The sequence below is a fragment of the Passer domesticus genome, chromosome W, assembly GCF_036417665.1.
Source record: "Passer domesticus isolate bPasDom1 chromosome W, bPasDom1.hap1, whole genome shotgun sequence".
NCBI classification, from domain to species: Eukaryota; Metazoa; Chordata; class Aves; order Passeriformes; family Passeridae; genus Passer; species Passer domesticus.
The window spans coordinates 16956817-16984722 of NC_087511.1; the positions used below are offsets into that span (position 1 = coordinate 16956817).

General features: G+C 43.6%; 1 protein-coding gene across 7 annotated transcripts in view; it reads right to left on the bottom strand.

Moving 5' to 3' along the window:
* The window catches only part of LOC135289157 (kinesin-like protein KIF2A), a 126889-nt gene that overhangs the window by 18463 nt on the left and 80520 nt on the right, over positions 1 to 27906 (bottom strand). For all 7 annotated transcript variants that reach the window (XR_010351954.1, XM_064402577.1, XM_064402578.1 and 4 more), the window contains one exon: positions 26149 to 26259. Coding sequence is in view for 6 of the 7 variants with exons in the window: in XM_064402577.1 (XP_064258647.1) it covers positions 26149 to 26259 (111 nt within the window). In the remaining variant the exon portion in view is untranslated. The remainder of the gene's footprint in view (positions 1 to 26148; positions 26260 to 27906) is intronic.

Here is a 27906-nt window from a genome sequence, read left to right on the forward strand (position 1 = left end):
TTCCCAAAGGAACTAATACAAAATTGGCATTCGAGGGCGCACAAGAGAAAGATGAAACTCCTGCTACTTGGCTTAATCGCCTAAAGCGGAAAATTCAATTGTATTCTAGAATAGACCCAGACACCAAAGAGGGTGAAGTGCTATTAAAGGTCCAGTTTGTTACTAAATCTTGGCCTGATATACGGAGAAAACTGGAAAAGACTGAGGATTGGCAAGAAAAAGACATTAATGAGTTATTGAGGGAAGGAGAAAAAGCAAAGGCCAAAGCTAGGATCATGGTTGCTATAGCCAGAAAAAGTGTGGGGGAAAGCAAGTCTTTCCGACAGTCCAAGGCCACAAAAGAGTGGGGGACTCCACCACCAAGAGCAGGCAAAGATAAGCCAGTACTATCAGGGACAGGAGGCATGGAGAGGCCTCAAGTCCCTTTGAGTGAAAGGCGCTGCCATTACTGTAGAGAAACTGGACACCCCCCCCCCCCCCCCACCCAGACTGTTCAACCTAAAGTTGTGAAACCTTTGCTAGCTGATCAAGATAGCAAAGAAAGCAGCTTTAGGACCAGGAGATCTGGTAAAAGTTTTTAAAGCAGAAACCACACCCGAGTAGGGAAAAAGAAGAGAAGAACCGATATTTTGTGAAAAAAGTTAAAGATTTAAAGTTACATCAAGGACAATGGGGGAGTGGTTAACATCAGATGGACGGGTGTTTCTAAACAAAGCACTTGCTTGGATGGTGCTAACAGAACTACAGAAATTAACCCACTGGGGAATCCAAAGACTATGTGATTATTTCCTAAGAAATAACCTGTGCATAAGTGTAGACGACCTAACAATACCAATTATAAAAAAGTGTTTAACTTGCCAAAAAGTGAACCAGAACGGAATGGTGAATACCATAGACTCAGACCGAGGTCCACATTTTGTGGCCCAAACATTGCAAAATATAATTGAGGCTTTAGGAATAAAATGGAGATTGCATACTCCATGGCACCCCCAGAGTTCTGGGAGGGTGGAACGAATGAACAAAACTCTCAAAAATGTATTGACTAAATTAATTGAAGAAACAAAAATGAATTGGCTAAAGTGTTTGCCCCTAGCGCTCTTGCGCATCAGAACAAGACCCCGGTCTGATATAGAGATTTCACCCTATGAAATGATGTTTGGACTGCCATTCTTGTTAACACCCTATAGCACAGGAGACTATCTGGAAGGAGAAGAAGCTACCAGGAAATATTTAGAAGTCATTAGAAGAACCCTAGAAGGACTTAGAAAAAGAGGATACCTCCCCCAAACCTCCCCTCTTGACACAAAAGCACACGACATCAACCCAGGTGATTGGGTTTTGATAAAATCCTGGAATTATAGACCATTAATGCCTAAATTTGAAGGCCCCTTTCAGGTACTCCTCATCGCTAATTCTGCTGTGTGAACCAGAGAAAAAGGTTGGACCCACATCACGAGAATTAAAGGACCAGTCCCACCCTGGGGCATTGGACAAGATTCCTCAGTGTCTCCCTCTGGTATTGAACCAGATTCCACACCACTCTCACCCCCGAGCATTGGACAAGATTCGTCAGTGTCTCCCTCTGGTATTGGACCAGATTCTACACCACCCTCACACTCTAACTCAGGACAGGATACAACCACCTCAGGAGTTAATTCAGCTGAATATACTATTATAAAAGGACCAAATGACTTAAAGTTGACACTCAAAAAGAAGAACCAAAAAGACTGATGAACTGCATAAGAAAAAGTTTAGAATTATAACATGTCTTAAAGTGTTTTAAGAAATTTGTAAAAGTTAAAAATTGTTAATAAGTAATTCTGGTTAAGTCCTCCCAACTTAGTACCAAAGACCCCAGGTTAATCTTCTGCAGAGTGCTCCCCTAGGAGAGACCAAATTTGCAGGGACAGATCAAGAGAGGTCTAACCAGAGGAGCAAGAGACTCTAAAGAGCTTGGAAACTTCTTCTCAGCAAAATCCTCAAGAGGCAAGGCCGGGTGGGCAGGCTGTGCAAGATGACCCATACCGGACTCTTGGGAAGAGTAGTAGTGCTGGCTCTGATTGCTGGTGGTGCTCTGGAGAGCCCAGGAGAGCCGTGCAATGAGTACTACCAACCTCTCTATGAGAAAGAAGTAAGTTCTTTGCTGAGAGTCCACAACAATTGTGTTAACCTCTCCCAATTGATCCTTTATCAAGAGAATGAGAAAATATATTAGATGGCCTGAAACACCGCCACCTTTAGGCAGCCACTCCTGGGAGAGCACCCTGTAACAGAGGCCTGGTGGTGCTTTAAATGTGATACTACTAAAGCAAGCCTGGTAAATCTGCTCAAATTAAAAGGTATTTCTAAATATTGGGAGGGCACGACAAAAACTAATATATTTCAGGGACCCCCTAAACACCTGTTTTGGGTCAATGGTACATTCACTAAATTGCCAAGAGACTGGTCTGGCGGTTGCGTCATTAGAATTATAAAACAAACTGTCTTTATATTACCCAAACAATCTAGATCAAGTTTAAGAGTTCCTATATATGATGATGTAAGAAAAACAAAACTGAAGAAGAAATATATGTTAAACAAAATTTTGAAACTACAATCAGAATTAGAAGTAATATCTAATCAGACCGCATTAGCTCTTAATCATATTAGTGACCAACTCAACCAAACCAAAACAGTAATTTATCAAATCAAATCAGTTGTAGCAGTCATTAGAAACACCTTAAACAAAATAAGAAAACTAGCATATGTAAGAAATCAAAGGACTCCTACACTTCATTCCAGTTGGTAGGATAACCTATGGACTTTCAAAAAAAAAAAGTTGGAAAACTATAACCTTCACTGTGTGTACACTTGTTTGTTTGTTCTTATTTCCCTGTTTAATTAAAATAGTGACATCTGCTGTACAGAATAACCTAAAGATCTCTAAGGAGATTAACCTGAAAGAACCAAAAAAAGTAATGAAGTTGGGTAAATATGATCACCAGAGTGCTCAGGAAATTTATAATCAATACAAAAAATATAGGAAATTCTATGTTAATGAGCCAAAAAAAAATATTATGAGTTGATGAGAGCTTAAGCCTGATCAAAGAAAAAGAGGGGGGACTGTTATGAATAAAAAGTTATCTATTTTTTTTAAAGTTGCAGAGTTAAAAACAAGTTAGTCCAGTGCTGGTAAGTTAACTTCATTGTTAAGAGTTCTTCTTCAATTACCTGTTAATGGTTGGTGATTAACCATTGTCACCCTGATGCTTGCCAGGCAGGGACACCGGGACGGACCCTCCAGGTACCAGGAGAATGGGAGTGGCATCAGGGCTAGTATGCAGATGAGAAATGCATTGCGCCCCGAATTTTGCAGTTTTCCAGGGAAACCCCTAAGAATTAGGAGCCGACATATAACTAAGTGACCTAAGTGACGTCTAAAGATGGGAACGTAGTCCAGTACCTGCTTGGATCCTTTTTTGCTTCTCACCCTAACCTGAAAAGATGTTGATTAAAGAGACGACCCGGGGTGTTGGACCGAAAAGGCAGAATCTCCTAATCTCTCGTGAGGACGGAATCCCCAGCTCTGCCTGCAGACCAGCGGACAAAGCTGCATCACCCTCCTCCTCCGTGCCACTCCTGGGAGCAATGGCAGCATGGGCGCGACCCATCGATTTCTCCCCACCTGAGCTGATTCTTCTTAATAAAGGCATTAAAAAGGAGAAAGATCTCCTGCCCATTTATTTCAGAATGGTTCTGGGGGAGCAGGGGATGTGGTGTGGTTTTTGGCAGTTCCTTAGCAGGGTGTGGTGCAGTCTTTGCTGGCTTGTAGGGCAGACAGTTGTGGGTTTTGGTGCTAGACTTCTGCCCAGGGGACTTGCTGCTTCTGCTGAGCCTTCCTTGCTGTTTCTTCTTGCTGTTGGTAAGCCAGAAGAGTGGCCGTTTGACTGGGACTTTTCGGCACCCACCCTTGCTGGGAGAGACGCTCACCATCTGCATGGATGCCGCAGGGCAAAACCAGGCCCCCACCTCATTCCTCTCTCCAGAAAGAACACCTCCCTGTTGCTTACTGGAGCCTCGGCTGCTGTTGCCATCACCAGGACATTGCACAAGAGACGTGAGACCCAGGGGAAAACCAAAACACACCCCACCCTCCACCTTCTCTCTCTCCCCCGGGCTGCCATTACCCCCTGGGGAGGCTGAGAGTTTGTGGCAGCCGCCCTCTAAAGCTGCCTGAGCAAACAGCGCCTGTTGGAGCCACAGGGGAGTCACTGAAGCCTCTCTGCCTTAACACCAGCCATCAGCGACCCTTGCCAGTTGTGATCGTAACTACACCAAAGGGGAAATTGCTTGACGGGCAGAATAAAGGCTGTTATTGGGGGTTTTTTTTCTGTTTTGTTTTTACTGTTGTCATTGTTGTTTGTCTGCCTTGTTTTATATATATTGTGGTGGATTTGTATGGGAGGCATTCACAGAAGTGATGCAAAGTTTCCAGTCACTTAAAAGCTGTGCAAGCCTCCGTGAAAAATACATGTTAAAGACAAAAGAAACACGGGAACTTCCTCTTTCCCTTCTGGCTGGCAACCAAGTAATACAGCCGGACTGGCCCCAGACTCAGCCAGGACAGGGTCAGGCAGCTCTTGCCACGGGCCCGGGCCCCCCCCTATCAGATGCCGGGTGGGGAGAGGGGAGTGCACCGGGACCAGGCCAGGCCATGGCTGTGATTTCTAACTTCATAACACCAGCCCGGGGCCGAGCCGAGTCCACCAACTCCCAGGAGCATCCCTGGCCAGGCCGGCTCAGCCAAGATTCTACCACTGTTGAGATTCGTCTGCAACCAGTGGGCAGGGGAGAGGAGAAAACCATCAATCCCCCCAGCTGAAGTTCCTGCTGCAAGCTACCAAGCCTGGCCGGGGTCAGTTGACCATCTACAGGCCACAGGTGACATATTAACTCTTTCAGTGCTTCAATCCTCCCTCGAGTGAGAGAAAAGAACAAAATACAGGTAATATAGAAGGACAACATGAAAACACTGAAGTCAGTGAAGAAGTCAAATCCCAAAAGGGAGGGATGAGGAGATACCTTAATCTTAGGGCTGAAATCCTCTTGTAAAACTATAGAGAAAAGACTTTTTCCCTATAACACATGAAGGTATGGGGAGATGAAAGTGTTCAAAATATAGATATCGAACAGAGGCCTCCATACTAAGTAAACAAATGTTAAAGTAGCTGTGATCCTATGAGAAGTTTGAACAGACAAAGAGAGAAGAGTAATAAAAATCCTATACCCCCAAGAAAAAGGTGATTTCAGAGATAAATAATGAGAACCTTTACCTTTGAACAACTCATCTTTAAAACAGAACCCCATAAGTTAATATAGCCCATAAACACAGCTATAAGAAAAGCTTAGGGAAAATGGGAGGGATTTCATGATTACAGATTTCCCTGGGTGGCTACTATCTGTGAGAAGAGAGAACTATTTTCTTGTGGAGAAGTCTCCATAACATTAACAAGAGGGACTTCTCTCCCTAAGTGAACTGAAGAAAGACTATTCTATTGGTAGTAAACTGACTGAAATTTTAAGTTTTGTTTCTTTACATTTTCTTTGGGGAAAAAAAGGTTGTAGGTGGAGGAGAAGTGTCCTGAAGATTTTATTCTGATTCTTACTACTTTTAATTGCTAAAATAAATTTCTCTTTATAACCTTTTAAAGTTTTGAGCCTACTTTACCTTTCTCCTAGTCCTACCTCACAACAAGAAATAGGTGAGTACATCGTAATAAATACACTAGTGATTGGCCAGCACTGAACCCACCACACTCACAGAATCACAGAATCACAGAATTACTAGGTTGGAAGAGACCTTCAAGATCATCGAGTCCAACCCATCCTATCTTATACCTCAACTAGGTCATGGCACTAAGTGCCACATCTAGTCTCCTTTTAAACACATCCAGGGATGGTGACTCTACCACCTCCCTGGGCAGATGATTCCAGTGTTTGACCACTCTTTCTGTGAAAAACTTCCTCCTTAGGTCTAACCTGTATCTCCCTTGGCGCAACTTGAGACTGTGTCCTCTTGTTCTATCTGTTGTTGCTCGGAGAAAGAGACTGACCCCCAGCTCACTACAGCCACCCTTCAGGAAGTTGTAGAGAGTGATAAGGTCACCTCTGAGTCTTCTCTTCTCCAGGCTAAACAAACCCAGCTCTCTTAGTCGTTCCTCATATGGCTTGTGTTCCAAGCCCCTCACCAGCCTCATTGCTCTCCTTTGGACACGCTCAAGCATCTCAGCGTCCCTCCTAAACTGAGGGGCCCAGAACTGGACACAGTACTCTAGGTGTGGCCTCACCAGTGCCGAGTACAGGGGAAGAATGACCTCCCTGCTCCTGCTGGACACACTATTCCTGATACTGGCCAGGATGCCATTGGCCTTCTTGGCCACCTGAGCACACTGGTGGCTCATGTTCAGCCGACTGTCAACCAGTACCCCCAGGTCTCTTTCCACATGAGCACTGTCCAGCCACACCATCCCCAGCCTATAACGCTGCAGGGGGTTATTGTGGCCAAAGTGCAGGACTCGGCACTTGGACTTGTTGAACTTCATCCCATTGGATTCTGCCCATCCATCCAACCGTTCCAAGTCCTTCTGCAAAGCTCTCTGTCCCTCTAACTGATCGACACATGCTCCCAGCTTAGTGTCATCTGCAAATTTACTAATGAAAGACTCTAAACCCTCATCCATATCATCAATAAAAATATTAAACAGAACTGGCCCCAGCACAGACCCCTGAGGGACACCACTGGTGACTGGCCTCCAGCTGGATGCAGCACCATTCACGACCACTCTCTGGGCTCGGCCATGCAGCCAGTTCCTAACCCAGCACAGAATGTTCCTGTCCAAGCCACAGGCTGCCAGCTTATCTAGGAGTATGTTGTGGGAGACAGTGTCAAAGGCCTTGCTGAAATCCAAATAAACAACATCTACAGCCTTCCCTGCATCCACTAGGCGGGTTACCTGGTCATAGAAGGTGACCAGGTTGGTTAAACATGACCTACCCTTCCTAAACCCATGCTGACTGGGTCTGATACCCTGGCCATCCTGTAAATTCTTCATGATGGCACTTAATATAAACTGTTCCATTATTTTGCCAGGTACTGAGGTCAGACTGACTGGTCTATAATTACCAGGATCCTCCTTTGCACCCTTTTTGTGAATGGGTGTCACATTGGCCAGCTTCCAGTCTTCCGGAACCTCACCAGTGAGCCAGGACTGTTGGTAAATTATGGAGAGTGGCTTTGTAAGCTCATCTGCCAGCTCTCTCATTACCCTGGGGTGGATCCCGTCAGGTCCCATAGATTTATGAACATCCAGGCATTTCAGTAGTTCTTTGACTGTCTCCTCTTGGATAAAGGGGGAACCATTCTGCTCCCTGACCCCATCAACCAGCCCAGGGGGGCAGGTATCTTGAAGACAAGTCATCTTCCCACTAAAAACTGAGGCAAAGTAGTCATTAAGCACTTCTGCCTTCTCCTCATCTGCAGATACTAAGTTCCCTGCCTTGTCCAATAGGGAACTAAGGCTGGTCTTACCCTTCCTTCTAGCATTAATGTATTTGTAAAAACATTTTTTGTTATCCTTTACAGAAGTCGCCATTCTAAGTTCAAACTGAGATTTGGCCTCCCTAATTTTCTTCCTGCATGCTCTAGCAGCCTTCTTGAATACTTCCTTAGAGACCTGACCCTCCTTCCAAAGCTGATAGGTCCTCTTTTTATTCCTGAGTTCCTCTAGAACCTCTTTGCCCAGCCAGGCTGGACGTTTACCCCGCTGACTTATTTTTCGGCACACAGGGACAGTCTGTTCCTGTGCCCTCAAGATCTCTGTTTTGAGGCATGTCCACCCTTCCTGAACTCCTTTGTTTTTAAGGGCTGTCTCCCAAGGGACGCTTTGAATAAGTCTCCTAAACAGGCCAAAGTCTGCCCTCCGGAAATCCAGTGCAAGAGTCTTACTGGTGCTCCTTCTGACTTCACCAAATATTGAGAACTCTATTATTTCATGATCACTCTGACCCAAGCGACCTCCAACCATCACATCTCCCACCAGCCCATCTCTATTTGTAAACAGCAGATCTAACATAGTCCCTCCCCTGGTGGGTTCACCCACCAGCTGTGACAGAAAGTTGTCTTCCATACTCTCTAAGAATTTCTTGGACTGCTTCTTTTCTGCTGTATTAAGTTCCCAGCAGATGTCTGGTAGGTTGAAGTCACCCACAAGAACAAGGGCTGATGATCTTGAAACATTACCTAGCTGCTTATAGAACAAGTCATCAACCTCTTCTTCCTGGCTGGGTGGACGATAACAGACTCCCAGTAGGGTGTCAGCCTTGTTGGCCTTCCCCTTAATTCTTATCCATAGACATTCAACTCCATCTTCCTTAGTTTCAATTTCTATGGCAACAAGAGTCTGCTTAATATAAAGGGCTACCCCTCCACCTCTTCTTCCTTTCCTGTCTCTTCTGAAGAGCTTGTAGCCATCCAGTGCAGCGCTCCAGCCATGTGAGTCATCCCACCATGTTTCTGTGATGGCAACTACATCATAGCTCTGCAGCTGCACCATGGCCTCCAGCTCTTCTTGTTTGTTGCCCAAGCTGCGTGCATTGGTATACATGCACCTCAGCTGGGCTACTGACTTCGCCCCTAACTTGGCCTTGTAACCCTTGGGCCTGCTTCCAGAGAGCCCAGCTGCATCCCCTTCCCCCTTCAAACCTAGTTTAAAGCCCTCTCAATGAGGTCTGCCAGTTCATGAGCTAAAAACCTTTTGCCCTTAACAGAGAGATGTAACCCATCTGGTGCCAGCAGAGCAGATGCTGTAAAAGTTTCCCCATGATCAAAGAATCCAAAATTTTGCCGATGACACCAACCTTTAAGCCATTTGTTGATGATGCGGATTCTCCTGTTTTTTTCATCATTTTCCTCTGCCACCAAAGGGACTGAGCAGAACACTACCTGAGCTCCTGACCTTTCAACTACCTGCCCCAGTACCCTAAAGTCCTTTCTAATTGCCTTGACACTCCTCTTTTCAATCTCATCACTGCCAGCCTGGAGTATCAGTAGTGGATAATAATCAGAGGGCTGAATCAGCCCAGGAAGTCTCTCAGTGATATCTTGTACCCGGGCCCCAGGGAGGCAACAGACCTCCCTGTGGGATGGGTCTGGTCGACAGATGGGACCCTCAGTTCCCTTCAGAAGGGAATCACCTACTACGATTACCCTTCTTTTTTTCTTGATGTTAGAGGTAGTGATCCATCTTACAGATGGATCATAACTGGGGGGCTCAATGGGCAGACAGTTTTCTTCTAAGTCATCTAGTTGGGTCTCTAGTTCCAGGACCTCATACTTATTCTGTAGTGGTACCTGGCTGGATGATGGGGATGGGGAGGAGTTTTTGTTATTACCTCCCCGAATGGGGACCAATTTCCACTCCTCTTCATCCACCAGGTGCACTTCTCTTGCCTGAGGGTGGGAGGCATATAAGTTCTCAGTCTCTCGGTCAGAGGCCTCGTTTAAAGATGGAAGGGCTGAACTCCACCAGTCTATTTCCCTTTCACTTTCCCTGATGCTCCTTAATCTTTCAACTTCCTCCCTAAGCTCAGCCACCAATGAAAGGAGGTCATTCACTTGCTCACATCGCAGGCATGTCTCCTCCACAACACTCCTTGAAGCCACAGATAAGCTCAAACACTCTGGGCACGGATGGGTCTGTACAGACACATCCTTTTTGGAGGGCTCCACTTCCCCATTTACACCAGCCACAGTTTTTGACCTTGTAGAAACCATTAGTAACAGACACCTCAACCACAACCAGGCAGCAGGAAAACCTCAAAGAAGAGAGAGGACTCCTTACTAGCAAGAAAGCTGGCAACCCTGCCTGCTTGCCCTGCCTGCGCGAACTGCCGCGCAAACACTCATTAGTACATTAGTACATTAGCTGAAAAATCTCAAATTAACAAACCAAAACCACTACTATATATATATATATATTCTAGTAAGGAAATGTTATTCTTTTTCCCATATCTTTGCCTGAAAACCCAATAATTTCAAAGTTATAATTTGGAGGGAAGTGGGTCATATTTTTCCATTCCAGGAAGGTTCCTGCCTTCCTTGGCAGATACCTGTCTTAAACCAGGACACCTGCTCTCTTCATTCATACTGCTGCTGACATAAGTGTGCAAAAATCATCCTGAGAAGAATGTCTCCTACTGGAAGGAAAGGAAAAATATGCAGTGGGAGGGGGTTAGAAAGTCTAAAGACCCTACTACCACATAGACTTAAGTTTAAATCTCTAATACTATTATGTATCAGTTGCTAATGAAAACAACATGCGTAGATATAAAAATATCATGATTCCATATTTTTCTATAAAGCATTCTGGGTGCTAATTAACAAACCCCTAAAAGTTCCTAAAATCCTTCCAAAGTCATTTAACATCAAAGATGCATGCACCTCTTCCATCAGTTTAATGTTCAGATTACATGATACATGGCAAATGTCATAACATCAGTGGACTGCTCCAACTTTTTGAAGAGTATAAGGTACAGCTACTATAGGGAAGCGTCACTGTAGGTGCTGTCAGACATAATGATACCCCCTTCGGGGCACAAGAACCCATGAATAAGTCTCAGTCTGTAGAATAGAAATGTGCACTACTGTAGCAGGCCCAGGGCCTGCAAGGCCTCCTTGGCAGTCAGAAGCCTAAGCTAGGAAATGCCAAGTCATGATGACTGGGCCTGAGAAGCCCCTCTCTTCTGCCTTTCAGACCCTGCTTATCTCTCTGTAAGCCTATAGGTCACTTTCCTTTGACCCTTACTATTGGACAATTTCCAAAACCCCTGTAACGTATATAAACCCCTACTTCTGCCTGGTTCAGTAGAAGAGCTGTCACTGAGAACCTTCGTGGAAGACCCCAATAAAGAATTCTTCAGAACCTCATACAGCGCTTCTCCTCTCTCTCCCGGCGTCTGCTGAGGCACCAGCAAGCTAAAGAGCTGAAATCACAAAGAGCTGACAATCACTAAGAGCTGATATCACTTGAGTTTGCTTAGGTTGCCTGCGGTTAGCAGCTGCTTGGGAACTCGGACATGCTGTGCTGAGCACCACTGAGCTATCCTGGCCAAGGCAGCCTACCAGGCATAGCCCGGCTGGAAGCCGCCCAATACACTACATCATATATCTTCATGCCTCAACAAGTCCAGTCCCAGCAGGACAGGAGGACTACAATCTCTACATCCCTTGCTTCCTCATTTGTAATTCCAAATGAAGATGGAAAAAGCAGCACTATTTATGGACAGGAAGATCTTTAAGACATGTAATTATCCTTCTTCCTATTTTGAATGTTTCTGCATTGCTTATAAACCATCACAGTGGTATCAATGGTCCTTTTGGGACACTGAAGTCACCAAGTTCCCACTTTTTTTTCCTGGGAGAGCTGAGGGGTCTGGCACTCCAGCTATGGCTGAAGCATGTCAAGAATGCAGCATGTAAAGGATGCAGTACTGGTTAAAAAATGAGACTATTCTCTGTATCTACCTGTGTTGATCTTGGCTGGATACCAGGTTCCCACCAAAGCCACTATCACTCCCCTCCTTAACTGGACAAGGGAGAGAAAATATAATGAAAGGTTCATGAGTTAAGGGTAGGGAGAGATCACTCACCAATTACCATCACAGGCAAAACAGACTCGACTTGGGGATATTAACTGAATTTATTGCAAATCAAATCAGAGTATGATAATGAGAAGTAAAATCAAATCTTAAAAACACTTTCCCTCTACCCCTCCCTTCTTTCAAGGGTCAACTTTATTCCCAATTCTCTGCCTCCTCCCCCCCCAGTGGAAATGGGGGTTATAGTCAGTTCATCACATGATGTTTCTGCCACTCCTTCCTCCTCAGGGGGAGGACTCCTTCCCCTGCTCTACTGTGGGGTTCCTCCCACAGGAAACAGTCCTCCACAAACTTCTCCAATGTGAGTCTTTCCCACAGGCTGCGGTTCTTCACAAACTGCTCCAACGTGGGTGCCTTTCAATGGGCAGCAGTCCTTCTGCAATTGGTTGTTCCACTGTGGATCCCCCAGGGGGTCACAGACTCCTTTGAGTATCCACCTGCTCCAGTGCAGGGTCATCCATAGGCTGCAGGTAGATCTCTGCTCCCCCATGGTCCTCCATGGACTGCACGGGGAACAGCTGCTTCATCATGGTCTTCATCACAGACTGCAGGTGAATCTCAGCTCCAGTGCCTGGAGCAGCTCCTCTCCCTCTTTCTGCATTGACCTTGGTGTCTGTATAGCTGCTCCTCTCACATATTCTCACTCCGCTCTTCTCTGTCTGCAATTGCTTCTGTGCAAGAACTTTTTTTCCTTCTTAAATTTGTTATCCCAGTGGTGCTACCACCATCACTGATGGGCTAAATTTTAGCCAGTGATGGGTCTGTCTTGGAGACAGGTGGCATTGGCTCCACTGGACATAGGGGAAGTTTCTTGCAGCTTCTCACATAAGCCACCCCTATAGCTATCCCTGCTACCACAACCTTGTCATGCAAACCCAACACACTACCTTGCAAATGTCAAATAATGTTATATTATCCTACTATGAAGCTCTTCAAAACCAACTTAAAATACTGTGTTCAGTTTTGGGCCACTTGCTACAAGGACATTGAGGTGCTACAGCATGTCCAAAGTGCAGCAATGAAGCTGGTAAAGGATGTAGAGCACAAGTCTTATGAGGAGTGGCTGAGAGAACTGGGGGTGTTTAATCTGGTGAAAAGGAGATTCGGGGGAGCCTTCTCACTCTCTACAACTACCAAAACGAGTTTGTAGTGAGGTGAGTGTTGGTTTCTTTTCCCAAGTACCAAGCAATAGGATGAAAGGAAACTGCCTCAAGTTATGTCAGGGGAGGTTTAGAGTGGATATTAGGAAAAACTTCAATGAAAGCATTGTCAAACCCTGGTACAGGCTGCTCAGGGCTGTGGTGGAGTCACTGTCCCTGGAGACATTTAAAAGACTGTTGGATGTGGCACTTGGGGACATGGTTTAGTGGTGGGCTTGGCAGTACTGGGGGAATGGTTGAACTTGATAATATTAAGGGTCTTTTTCAACCTTAACAATGCTATGATTCTATGAAATGGTTTTTGAAAGTATTTAAGGACAAGAACTTCATTAAAATTTCAATGACTAATAAAGTTATAAAAAAACTATTTATGCTGACTGTATGTCTCTGGATTTCTTTGGAATGACATGGATCCTAGTCATAACTGTCCACAGGGAAGCTGTTCTCAAAATAAGTTTTTGATTTTTTTTTAATTTAACAAAAATAAATTTCCAAAAAATTTTAACCTTTTATACAGATGTGATGCTCCATGCCTAAAGATGTAACTTTAAAAATTGCAACAAGGAATGATGTAAATGAAAAAAGGCAAAGTCAAAAATTAAGTGTAGAAATTACCAAAATAAATTTGACTCAAACATCCCATTCAAAGATTATATATCAGAAAGGAAGTGGGAAAACCTAGTAGGTATTTTATACCAGTCTGTTTCAGGAATGTCTCAAAGTTAAAATCACAAGTTTTTACTATATAATTTTATATGCTTTCCATATTAAAAAGCATCACATATTTTCAAAATGTCTTACTCTCTAATAGCACATTAGAAATCCTTTTACAATAAATGCCTTCTCATTGACAAGCAAAGCCAGCATCTTGAAACAGGTAAAATTCTGATGAATTATCTTACATGTTCAATAAATAATATTCTCCAATTGAATAATATTTCTATGTTTCAATCTCTTCAATTTATTTTGCCTGTAACATGCTAAAATATTTTGGATGAAATGGTATCATTATCTATATATTACAGTTCTATTAGGTTTTCATGGCCAGGTTTTGCAAGAAGAGGCTACAGGGGTGGCTTCTGTGAGAAGCTGCCAGAAGCTTCCCTTATATCTGATGGACCCAATGTCAGCCAGCTCCAAGACAGACCTTCTTCTGGCTGAGGCTGAGCCTGTCAGTGACAATGATAGCTGATTTGATTGACAATAAATTAAACAAATGTTTTTCCCCAATTTGAGTCTGTTTTGCCTATGATGGCAATTGGTAAGTGACTAAGGCTTTCAGGGCCTTGAGACAGTTGGTAAGGGAATCTGAGGCACAAGTTATATTCTCTTCTTTTCTTGGGGGTGTTTCGTAATGATAAGGTATCCCAGATCATCCGGGCCCAAACATTTTTACTGCATCTGTAAGAGTCTACAAGGGACTGTGCGTGTGTGGGAGGTGGGAGGGGGGAGGGGGGGGAGGGGAAAGGAATTTGCTTTAACATGCAGTTTTTTTAAAAGCTGCCCAAGCAGTCTCTCTCCCTCTCGGGTCGGAGATATTGCACAAAGGAAGCGGCAGCAATACCGGTTGCAGCCCCAGGCTTGTCTCTTCCCCTCTGGCCGTTCAGGGAGTTGGAGGCACCACGCTGGGAGAAAACAGCAGCGAAAGCCTTCCATTCCAGCTGCAGTCTTAGTCTGTCCTCATACTCGTGATTTTGGGAAGCTGGAGGCACCTCCGAGAGAAAAGGGCAGTGACGCCCACCACAGTTCAAGCCACCATTTAGCTGCAGCCAGCCAAGAGGGTCCAGCCCAGCTGCTTGGTCTTGACTATCCCTGCCTCTGGGAATACAAATTCCCTCTGTGAGTTTCCAGACCCTGGGTCCGAAGAACTCCAGTCGGAGTTCCAGCTGTCAGGAGATAAGTAGAGCAAGGGATAAGACAATGGAGGAGGGGGCGGTTGGGAAAAGACTGACACGATTTTCCCCTTTGTCCTTTGACCAGCGCAGTCAAAATCCAGGGTAGCATTTTGGAGTTGTGGGGAGCAATTCTTTTGGGTCTCTGTTTTGGGGAGTCCGCGGGATTGAGCACTTTGTATCTGGTGGTTATTTGCTGTTGTTTCCTGACTGTTGCTGCCTTAGGGTGAATTCCACAACTGCCTGTCCACAGTCAGGGGCATCGCACTGGCAGGAACAGAGCTGTTGAGAGCTTTGTAACAAGCTAGCTCCGAGCTAAAGGTCACAGTGAGATTAATTTGACCGAGATAGAGAATGAGGGGAGTTGCCATTCCAATTAAACTGTGTCCTTGGCCCACGGATGAAGAAATACACACAGACAGGTGGTGAGGCAAAACAGCTTGGGAAAAGTGGTGATAGTTACACCAACACAGCACGTAGATAGCTGATAACTAATTAGCCAATGGTGAGCTGGGATTTTGCACTATGCATGAGCTAATTAAAAGGTGTATAATAATTGGCGATTCGGGAATAAAGACGAGACTTGTCGATCATCATCTGGTGAGCGAGTCTTCCTTCTCCATCAAATGGCTGACCCCGACGTCGATCCGTAAGACGACTACGGACGGACACGGCTGCCACGGATCGGAGAAGTAAGAGCGGGTCCCTCTGAAGCAAGGGGGCGGACGGCAAACGAACCACTGCGAGTTCGCGGCCCTGGGAGCTATATAGATAGTCCCAGCCTACATGCTGCCGGAGCCTGTAAGCCTTGCAACAGCGCTGATTAGAAATGGAAAGGCAAGCAGCATATGATTTATTTACTTGCTTTTTAAAAAAGCAGCAGATTAAGGACATAGACTTGCAGAAAGAGCTCCCACAGTTGTTAGCTTACGGATATGCACAAAGAGTTTCTCAAAATCCTTATATAGTACATGAATTAACAGAGTGGCCTAAGTTCGGGACCATGAAGGAAACGCGTATGGTGGCGGCGGCATGCTCGGTGCCGGCGGCGGTCCCAGCGGTGCGGCGGCGGAGCGGACCGCGGGTCCAGTGACACGCATGGTAACAAAAACTCGCACGGCAGCTGTCCGTGGGGAAAGTGCACAAATCGCGAGGGAAGTGCCAGCCGGGGCCGGGCCAGCCAAAGCGAGACGCGGGGGCCGAATACGCGGCAGCAATAAGCGCAGTGCCGGTGGTAGCGGTGGCGGATGCGCACCAGTAACGCGAAACCCGAAAGCTGGAGCTGGGAGGGCTTTTTCACTTTTTGCAAGCGCACAAGAGCACCAGCGGTGTGGGATATGCTCCCGCTGGCTGCGGGTGTTGGCGCAGAGCCAGGGGGAACCAGCCCGAGCGGAGATCCAGGCGGAGCAGAGCCCAAAGGAGATCGCGGCTGCGCGGGTCCGGGCGAGGGCGTTCCTTTCCACACCCCCGAGGTGGCGCAGACTGAGGCTGTGCCGGAGCAGGCGGAGACGGGGTGGGAGCTGACATTCCTCAAGGCACCGCACTGTCACAGCTGCCTGGCAACCACAGCAGACAGCCCATCGCAGCAATTCAAACAAGTGTCTGAGAAAAAACAGGTCAGGAATTTTCTTCAAGATCAGGATGGAAAACTTCTGAAAATTCACACAGTGCTTTGCAGCAGATGTTATGCGGAGCACTTCACCCAACTGTTCCACAGGCTTTACAGTTTGTTTACCAGTTTTGTTTTTTTTTTGTAAATGTGTTTGCTTTTTTAAAAGTGATTGAGTATTTGGGTTTGATGCTTTAAGGTTTGATGACTTCATTGCCTTTCCCTTACCTGAGGCAGGAACAACCTTTTAAGGGAGCAGAGTCTAAGTAAACTTCCTAGTTTCTGTTTGGACTACATGTGAGATGATTTAAACTGTAATATTTCTGTATACTATGGTCTTTATGGTCTTTGCTCTCTTCTATTCATTAAGAGATGGCATTAGATAAATGGATGTAAATGTGCTAAGTATTTTTGGACTGTCCTTATTTTAAGTGAAATTATTTGTGTTTAAAATTATCTGTCGTCTTTCTCAGTTTTGTTTTATAATATCTATCCAAGATTCAAAGTTTTAAGAATTATTGATATTAAGTTTATAATCTTTGTTATTTTTAGTTTTTGTAAGTAATGCTGATAGATAGTGATTGTTGTTAATATTACATGAATGCTTAGAAAAGGGGTTGTCTTAACTTCCTTGAACACTTGCTGTTGATAAATTGATTACATTATGTGAATTCTCTGATTTTTGTGATAAGAATTATTATTAAGGTATTGTTGTAGTATTTACAGCCAGCTTTCATGTGTTTTTCTATTTTTTTTGTGTGATCACCTGCAAGACACGTGTCTCTTCAAGATCCTGTCTTTTTATTTCCTAACTATTTAGATGTTTCTGAGAGCTTTTATCCAAATTGCCAGTTTTGTAGTTCTTTAATTATTATTACAGAAATGCTCCAGCAGAGAATTCAAGAAGTTTGCTGTGTTTGGAAAATCTCTGTCTTGACAGAAACTTCAGAAGGATTCAATTATTTGCTGGTTTGATTGGTTCGTAGCCCTAAGGTTTCTTGTTTATAACTGTTGTTTTTAAAAAAAGTCTTGTTTAAGAAATATGTTAAGTGATACTCACCAATTAGAGTTCGAGTTCTGGCCAAGTTCTAACTCTATTTGGATGGAGTGACTGACAATCAACCCAGATGTTTTCTGCATCAAAAAGTATTCAAGTCCTTTTGACTTGGCGATTTGACCATCTATGACGGCTGAGCCATTTTCAGAGGTGATTTGGAGAAACATGAATCCGGACATGATTTCTCCAGTTCTCTGTCATTTTAAGGTTTATCAGCTGTCGCAGACTCTGGGATAAATATTCAGTGTTGTAGTGTTTAGTAATTTTCTGATCTTGTATGTGTTGTTGATTGTGTGTATTATCTAAATTGATTCCTAATTACTCTTATCTTAATATTTCTCTATGTAACATTGCAAAATGAAACCAGGACCCATTCTTCACCTCCAGGATTTTGAGAAAATTCTTCAGTCCTGCAGGGACGTGGGATTTGTTTGTGTTTTAACAGGTGCAAAGTCCAGATGGATTTCAATGAAGAATGTGTAACTCTATCAAGAGCAAGAGAAACGTTGACCATTCAACAAGCAAAGAAGACAGACAGATATTGGACATGCTGTCTCAAGATGTACAAAGTGTAAATCATGCAGTATTGCAGAATAGAGCAGCAATTGATTTCTTATTATTAGCTCAAGGCCATAGTTGTGAGGAATTTGAGGGTATGTGTTGTATGAATTTATCGGATCATTCTGTATCAATAGATGCGAAAATTAAAGAGCTCCAGAAAGGGCTACACGCCCTGAAGGAGGATGATGGATTGGGATTAGAAGGATAGTTAAAGAACCTGGGATTGAGCCCTTGACTGAGAATAATAATCATGTATGCTATAGGGATATTAGGCGTGATAGTATTGCTAATGCTTGTATTACCATGCTTGCTTAATTGCGTATAAAGAATGGTGAATCAGATGATGGAAAGGGCTTAGAAAACAACACTTCTAGCCCAAAAAGAAAACGGGGGAAATGTTGAGAGCTTTGTAACAAGCTAGCTCCGAGCTAAAGGTCACAGTGAGATTAATTTGACCGAGATAGAGAATGAGGGGAGTTGCCATTCCAATTAAACTGTGTCCTTGGCCCACGGATGAAGAAATACACACAGACAGGTGGTGAGGCAAAACAGCTTGGGAAAAGTGGTGATAGTTACACCAACACAGCACGTAGATAGCTGATAACTAATTAGCCAATGGTGAGCTGGGATTTTGCACTATGCATGAGCTAATTAAAAGGTGTATAATAATTGGCGATTCGGGAATAAAGACGAGACTTGTCGATCATCATCGGGTGAGCAAGTCTTCCTTCTCCATCACAGAGCGACGGACCTCACTCTGTCCCAGCTAGCTGCCAATAGTGCCAAGCCAGGGAGCAAAAACAGGGAGTGGCCCCAGCCCAGCTCCTTAACTTTGCCATGCCTGCTCTGTTGTGCTTTGCCATGGAGAAAGGGTTGACCCCAGGCGAGTAGTCAGGCCTTCGTCTGCTACTGGAACTGCTCTGTGAAGCTCCTGCCTTTCTGAGAGGGATCTGACGCCATCTTATCCCTTTGTCCTACAAGCCCAAGGTCATCCCTGCTGGGTGCCATATGGGGAAGAGTATTTAGGGCATTTAGTCTCTCTGTTCCTGTAGGGGTGGGGGGATGAGTTTTTAGCAGTTTGGTATTTAGCAGTTATTTGCTGTTATGGATGAGTAATGCGATAGTTTACTTTCACAATTAAGGGGTGAATATTACGTATATGTTAAGAGAAGTTTTGTAGATGTATAGTTATGTTTGCTCTCCCCTTTGCATTGTTATCACAGGATGGCCTGGGTAGTAGGGGCATTTGGCAGGGTCGGCTTGTTACTATGGCAGCACCTAACCCCCAATCAAGATGTAAGAAAGTGATCTCCACCACTGGACAGCAAGGAAGGAGTCAACTGACAAGGCTTTGAGAGGGGCTAGAGGTATAAAAAGCAAAGCATCCATTTTGTGCATGAGCACATGGCAGTTGAATCCTTTGCTCCCAGCACTGTAATTTTTCCTTATTCAGTTTTCTGTTGTATTTTTGATAAGGTTTAATAAACTTTTAAAATTTTAAAAGTGAACATAGTTTCTCACATTTACTGTTATTTTTTGCCTGTTGCTGTTCTGCTTCTTAGTAAACTTATTTTTTAAACTTATTTACTTGTATTTGTTCCTTATTAGTGGAAAGGGATTGTTTGAGCCTATAAAGGGAAACAACTCATTTCAGAGTGTTCTCCTTTAAATTGTCTCAAACTGAGACATTGCCATTATTGAAACTTGGTGGGATGAATCCCATGAATGGAGTGCAACTATTGATGGCTACAGGCTGTTCAGAAGAGACAGGGGAGGAAGGAAAGGAGGAGGGGTTTCCCTGTACATCAAGAGGTGGCTTCGGTGTGAAGAGCTGTCTCTGAATGTTATAGATACATACTATAATACTGGCTTTTCGCAAATGTTAAAATAGATTTTATATGAGTGATGTTAAAGTAACTTTGTTATAAAGATACAGTTTTTATTTCTGCTGTTAATTAAGCTTAGACATAGTAGTGAAATAGCTAAAATCAACTGGGTCCAGCCAGGCTGAAAGGGAGCAGGGAGGCTGACACTGCAGGGCTGGAGCTGCCCCAGACAGTGCTGACAGGAATGAGAAGGAGGTGTCTTTACAAACAAACTGTGGGCCTGATGGTAGATAAGGACAGATACTGAGAGGTGAAAGAAGTAATGGGTGGAACCATAAATTCCATAGGAATTCCACTAATTGACACAGACTGTTACTCACTCAGGACTGTGTTAAATCCCTGGATTTAGAGAAAAAGAACAGAGACACAAGGAAAAAGAAAAAGGGGAGGGTACACATTAGAAGGGGGTCTGTATTAGGTGATGCAGGAAGTCTGTACCTCTCAAGTACCTCAGCCAATGGGGGAAGAGAGAGGGAAATGTGGCCGGAAATTAGGATAAAAGGGAGGCTGCATCCTCTAGCAATTTGAGAGACCCCATGGGAAATGCCCCATGGCCTTTCACTTCTCGGGTTTCCTGGGGTCAGGATGACCCCGAGAGTCCTTTTTTCCCAGCCCGGCAGCCGAAGAGAGTCTGAGTTCTTCAGCTCACGTTCACAAGGTTGTTTATTATCTATTATCTAAAACATTTTCTTCCTGACCCACAGAGGTCTGATCTGCAGGTCTGTCAAGGGCACACTGCCCGCCCCTGGGCTGGTGTTGTCTTTTTATACTAAAAACTACGTGCACTTTATTTACAATTATTTTCCAATACCTATCACCTATGTTAGACAGTCTACTTCTACTCTAGACCAATCCAAAAATGCTAACATCACCCAGAAGATGGAGGCTAGCAAGATGAAGGAAGAAAGACAGGACAACGCCCAAATTACTCCATCTTGTCTCCTAGACCCCCATAGTAAAATTCCACCTTTCACCCTGTGACAACTATTATTATGCTACTTAAACTTTTGTGACTTGTAATTTTTCATACAAGGTTGGTAATTTGCTCCATGGGTTGAGATCGAATTCCCAAGTGTCTTTGGCTTGCTGCTGGGGGCACATGTCACCCAGGGCACCCCTCTGGGTATCCTGGGTTGCGACATTCCCTTTATTCAAATAAAGTTACAGGACTCCTCTGTCTCCTTTTTGAACATAAACCTCTGACATCATGGATTAATTTTCCTAACAAAGGCTAGGTTGGCTGGACCTCTGAGCAACCTGGTCTAGTGAAAGGTGTTCCTGCAGTGGGGTTGGAACTTGATGATCACAGGAATTCAAACAATTCACAAAATGACTAGGTTGGAAGAGACCTTAAAGATCATTGAGTCCAACCCATGCCCTAACACCTCAACTGAACCATGGCACCGAGTGCCACATCCAGTCTTTTCTTAAACACATCCAGGAATGGTGACTCCACCACCTCCCCAGACAGACCATTCCAGTACTTTATCACCCTTTCTGTAAAAAGCTTCTTCTTAATACGCAACCTATATTTCCCTTAACACAGCTTGAGACTCTGTCTTCTGGTTCTGTCAGTTGCTGCCTGGTGAAAGAGACTAACCCCCACCTGACTACAACCACCTTTCAGGAAGTTGTAGAGAGTGATAAAGTCACCTCTGAGTCTCCTTTTCTCCAGGCTAAACAACCCCAGCTCCCTCAGTCATTCCTTACAGGGCTTGTGTTCCAAGCCCCTCACCAGCCTCATTGCCCTCTTCTGGACGCGCTCAAGCATCTCAACGTCCTTCCTAAACTGAGGGGCCCAGAACTGGACACAGTACTCATGGTGCAGCCTTGCCAGTGCCGAGTACAGGGGAAGGATGACCTCCCTGCTCCTGCTGGCCACACTATTCCTGATACAGGCCAGGATGCCATTGGCTTTCTTGGCCACCAGGGCACACTGCTGGCTCATGTTCAGTCGGCTGTCGACCAGTACCCCCAGGTCCCTTTCTGCCTGGGCAGATCTTTAAGGTCTCTTTCAACCCAGGAAAATCTATGACATCTCCCCATCCATATCTCAACCCATGAGCCTTTCATTATATTTTGTCTCTGTTATCCAGCTCAGGAGGGCAGTGATAGAACAGCTTTGGTGGGCACTTGGTGGCCAGCCAAGGTCAAACCACCATAACAGAATTATTCCTCAAAATTTCTTCTATGCTTTAATTTACTTCACATAAACACTTCTAGAGAACATAGCACTGATCTCTACAGTCAACTGCAGAAACCTGAAATGAAGCTGCTCATTATTAAACTATATTTGCATTAATTTTTAGAAGTTTGAAGCACCTCAGTTAATAGCTCTGCTGCAAACAAGCAGTCAGTGTACATGCAGGATAAGTACTCTTTTAATTTAATAAAATACTATTATAAACCATAATGATATGCCTTTTTCTTTACCTGTATATTTAATCAGTAGAATTTTGCCAGTGTATCATACAAAACCTAAACATGAACATGCTTTAAAATTAGGCCCTCTGCCAAAGAACCAATTGCAAATACCACACTGAAAGGCTGAATGCATTTTCTTGATAAAAAAGGCAAAGGAAGACCCAGAAGCTGCAGATTATTGTCCACTCTTCTCACCACTTGGCCACTGGAGTGCAAATCTCCTCTCCTCTTTCCAGGGAACTGGGGATGACTGGAGGTAATTCCAGGCTAAGGTATCTCCTACACCTCCCTCAATTCAATATATGTTGTTCAGAAACCTGTCAGATCTCTAGACAGGCAGATTGTTTCTGCATTCATCTAGTTATCACAGGAACAAGTGCTGCAAATGCAAGAACTCAATTCAAACAACCATAAAGATGCACTGTAGGTTTCTTTTCTTTCTCTCCTTCCTTTTAACTGTAATTCAGAGTAAGTCATAACCACGCAAGTGCTACTCTTCTTACATTACTGTCTTAACAGAAAACATTGCTGATTAAATTCTGGATAAAAATTACATGCAAACAAACACCAAATCCAGAATGTTACAAGTGGTCCTAATACTGAGAAACTACATGGAATAATAACAGGAAGAATGAGTTTGAAAGCAGTGTCTCATTATGAAAGAGTTTTCTTATTCTTAATTATAAAGTGACTGCTGTTATGTGAATAACATAATTCAAGCATATTTTCACTCACTTTCAGAGGAGATTTTTTTTCTTAATTTAGAACTATATTGAATATAAAAGGAAGGAATGCAAGCTTTATCAGAAATTAAACACCCATACATCATGGATTATTCTTGATGGCATTTTCATGCATTTAAACAGGAAAAATGTTACATTAACTCTATGAGAAGAATAATAATTAAATAAAAAAGCTTCACCAAAATGAAGACAGCTTGTTAGCACTTTAAGGAGTGGTAAAGGTGATGGTGAGAATGTTGCAAAACATTCACAAATGTCACTCCTTCTATGTACAGAAAGGAATTCCTAACAGGCTAACTTTCCAAAACTTCTTCAGCAGTGAGGATACATTGCCTAGAGATGCACGGTTTAGCTTCCTGATCTTGAATATGATTTATGAAGTTGTCCCAGTGGAAAGAAAACAATTATGTGTTTTCATTAGAAAACCAAAGAAAAAAGATTAGTCAAAAATGCTATTTTACCACCAATTTCATATTAGAACCATACCTAACATCCACAGAGAAGACTAGGCTGACTGTCATGGTTTGACCAGGAAGTGAGTTTCTGGGAAAGTTGTGGTCAAACCAATCAGTGGCCAGATTTGAAATTGGCACCTGGTGTGGCCACTGGGGACCTGGATACACAGGGGTTAAAAGCAGAAGATTCCCAGAGGGACTCTCTCTTTTAAGTCCGGTAGGTGAGTCGATCTGACCTCCTCCCCTGCCCAGCTGCGTCTGGGTGGGGGAGGAGGAGGCCATGTGGCCTGTGGGAAGGGAGGCCAGAGCCCCTGCAAGATGCAGGGGTGGAGGAGACCTGGGATGTTTCAGGCAGCCCCCCCTCCCTGGGAGAGAGTGATAGAGAGTCTGTGCTGGCTTGAAATTTGATATCTTGTGATGGCACCATGGCCAGGAGAAGAAGTGGGGGGGGCAAGGTGCCCAGCTGCTGGCAGACCCTGGCTGAGGTTTTAACCCCGTTGGTGCTGAGACAATGGAAGCTGTGAAAAACACTGATCCTCCCCAGCTGAGAGTTTAGAGGGGACGGAGGATGGGCAAATGAGAAGAAGGTTTGAGTGGGTGAAGAAATGCCAGCAGATGAGAAGCACCCTAGATAGAGGAGATGATGGAGTGGCCTTTTGGGCTGAACTTTTCTCTTACATGGCCACAGGACGGAACCAATTTCTTCCTGTAATGTAGAGACTGCACCTTGGGGGAGGCGGTTGGCCAGAAGCCAGGAGTGACAAAGCTGTTGTAAGAAGAAGTAGAGGGAACAGAGACTGATGAGGAGGGTGTGGTGGAGCCCTCTGCCTTCAGCGGAGAAGGATCTCTGTTCATGAGTCCCGTCGGCCCCAGGGGGTGAAATATGGGGGGGGACAGGTGTCCCAAATGGTGAGATGCTGCCACTTCTTGGAACTGGGCAAGGCATTCTTAAAAGGACCTGAGAAGCAGTTTGGATCCATGGACAGTGGTGAGTGCACTGGACATGGAAGGAAGATAGTCACCACGGCAGATTCTCTCCGGGCGGCTGCCACGTGTGACATGGAAGCACAGGAAGTTCCAACTGTGTTTCCTGGGGAGGTCCATGGTGCAAGAGGGAGACTCCTCTCTCCTGATGAACTGGGGGGAGGTTGTGTGAAGGATGGTATTGGACTGAGAATTCAGTGTTAGAGGGGATTGAGTGTTAGAGGGGTGGGGGGAAGAGGAGTGTTTTGGAGGTGTTCCATTGTGGATTGTTGTGTGTGTTTTTTTTTCTTTTTTTCCCTTTTGTCTCTATGTTGTAGATTAATAAAGTGTTGTGTTTTTTCCCCTCCATTTCCAAGTTGGAGCCTGCTTTGTTCTGTTTCCAGGTCACATCTAACAGTAACCATTTTGGAAATATACCTTTCATGGGGGCACTGGCATTGTGTCAGAGTCAATCCATGACACTGCCCTAACACCATGGTTTTCATGTTGTTGTCTGAAGATTTCTGTCACCTCTAGACTAATTCCAAGGAGCCTGTGGAAAGTAACTAACACAAATATATTGGGTCTGGATAAGCTGGAGATCATTCTCCCATAGCAGCCCTCCCAGTGCTGTGTTTTGCATTGGGAACTGGAAAGGTGTTGAGAACACACCAGTGTTTTGGCTACTGCTGAGCAGTACTGCCACAGCATCAGTGCTGTCTCAGCATTCTGCCCCCCTCACCCTCGAAGGCCTGTAGGCTGGGTGTGGGCAAGATCCTAGGAGGGAACAGAGCCAGGCCAGCTGACCCAAAGGATATTCCATACCATATGGTGTCTGCTTAGATGCAAAAGCTAAGAAAAAGGAGGAGGAACATTTGTGTTCTAGAAGAGCAACTGCTATGCATGCTGAAGTGGCTGGACATTGTGTGCTGATGGAAAATAGAGAATAAAACTGATTGGTTTTCCTTTGTTTCCACATGCAGCCTTTGCTTTTGCTTTATTAAACTGCCTTTATCTTGACCCATGACTTCCACCTTATTCCCCCCACCCCCTCAGTTCTGCTGAGGAGGAGAATGATAGAGTGGTTTGGTGGGCACCTGACAGCCAGCCAAGATCAACCCACCATAGCAAACAAGCTTAACAGTCAGTGTCCACTGCAGAGAATTTACACCTCCATAAGGAGAAATATTAAGGATGCACAAATAAAACCACTGGACATCTGTGCTTTTATCTGTTCTTTCCCCCATCTGACAGAAGGATTCTGTTTATCCAGATTGATGCAAATGCACTTTTATACAGTACACAACTATTAATTTCATCTGTCCCAACTACTTCCCTTAACAGCCTAGAGCGTATTCTGATACCTTTGATACCAATTTTAAATTTGCCTTTGTCATTTAATGATCATAACTTACCACTATACTTCCAGTGTACACCACCTTTTCCAAAATTCTGATTCAACAAACAATATTATAATATAATTAAGACATTATTAAAAACAAACAAAAAATCCTCAACCTAAAGTGTTTCTAGCTATTTGTCTAGCTAGAAAACTAGAACAAGCAATCAGAAAGGTCAATAAAAAGTGAGAAGAGAGAAAGTTATCTGAAATGGCTCTGCTGAAAGACAAACTTAAAATATAGTCTCAGTTAATGTATAGCTTCAATTAATTGTTAAAGCATACAGTTAACTAAACAAACTTACCATACAGGTACGGGAGTTTTCTCCTATGAATGAATCTCTTAGTACCTGAGTAAGTTTACTTGCTCTGAATGGCGTATGAGGTTTATTTCGGCCTAAGGCTCTAATGCACTCCTGAAAGAACAAACAGGTTTATATTTAATAAAATCAGAGTAAAAACTCATATGTATACAATCCCCATTAAAGAAAAATGCATAATACAAATGCAATTTAAAATCAGAAAAAATATGCCTTAGTTGCTGAAGTTATGAAGTTATGTACAATTGAATTTAAAAAGTGTTAGGCTTTCATCTCTCATTAAGCTCAGTAGAGAGGTAGGAACTTTAAAAGGACTTAGGAGCCTAAGTACTTTCTGAATCTCATCTAAAATGTTTACATGTACTGTACTCAACAAGAACAAAAAAATCATTGTCGATATTAAATCTCCAGACTAACAACTATTTTTGATTATGATCTGCAAAAGCCTGAATGATCTACAGCCTCTGCCAGCAGAAGCAGTGTGGACCATGACTCACATTAACTCTATCAGTTAAAAGCAGTAGCTTTGATTCTGGCTTCACCACTGACTTTCTTTACAGCTCAGAAGAAAACACTGGTGCCCAAATTTTCTGAAAGCTTCCACAGGTCACAAACCTAGTAAGTAAAAGCTCTGTATTGATGTACTCAATATTGGAAAACACTTGAAAATGTAAGCCACTCCCTGTTTACAAACATTCTTCATGAGAACAAAGATAACATTTACCTCCCCTTTCAGTCACAAGAATGGTATGGGACTAAACTAATATCTGTAATTGGTTGAAGAGTTCCAGAGAGAAATACTGTACAGAATATTAAGAAATTACTATAGAAGTTACAGCAGCAACTAAGTACAATAGCACAAACCAAGATTGCAGTAATCAAGACATCACTTCTGCCCACTCAGAACTTTAACATCAGCTAATAAATTCCTTCTTACAGAAAGTTAGTTCAAATTTAAATTTGTTTTGCTGTTGTCATACTTGGATCATTAATTCCAGTTTCTGGCTTTGCCTTAATACTTTGTGTAGAGGCATCTCTCAATATTCAGGGCTTTCCTGGTACAGCTTTAACATGTTTACACACAGAACTTCTTCAAACAACTATACATCAAAATATTTTCATATCATAGCTTTGCTTTTAGCAAGACTAACAGATGGAATGGCTTTTGTGTTACATGAACAGTTCTACAGCAGTTCAGCTAATCCTTGAGCTGCATCCATATCCTTGTGGCCTACTGAAATTTCCTAGAAACAGTTTCTTACAAAAGCCGGGCTATAAACTCTGGGATGATAACCCAAGAAAGCATTGCAACAGTGAAACAGCATAAAACAACTAAATGGGCTCAGAATAAAAATGTCCCTATTTAGACTGAATGCCTTTTGAGCTTTGTAAAGCAAATAATAAAAGCATTTGATTATTTAAATAATATTTCATAGCTTTCTTGATGTCTTCTTGAATAATGTATTAAAAAACTGCAGTGATTTCAAGGCCTCACCTTGAATATTGTGAGCAGTTTGGGGCAACACAATATAAGAAAGATATTAAACTATGAGTGTTTGTAAAAAATTACCAGATAATACTGGCTTTCACATTTATGTATTAGCTTATGCATGTTGTTAGTGATTAAAGGAATTTAGAAATAGTATCACATAGAACTCTTTTTAGCTGCTTGTTAATATAATATAATCTATCAGCTTAAGTATGCACTGTGTTGCTCATAGAAATAGTAGTGTAATGAATATA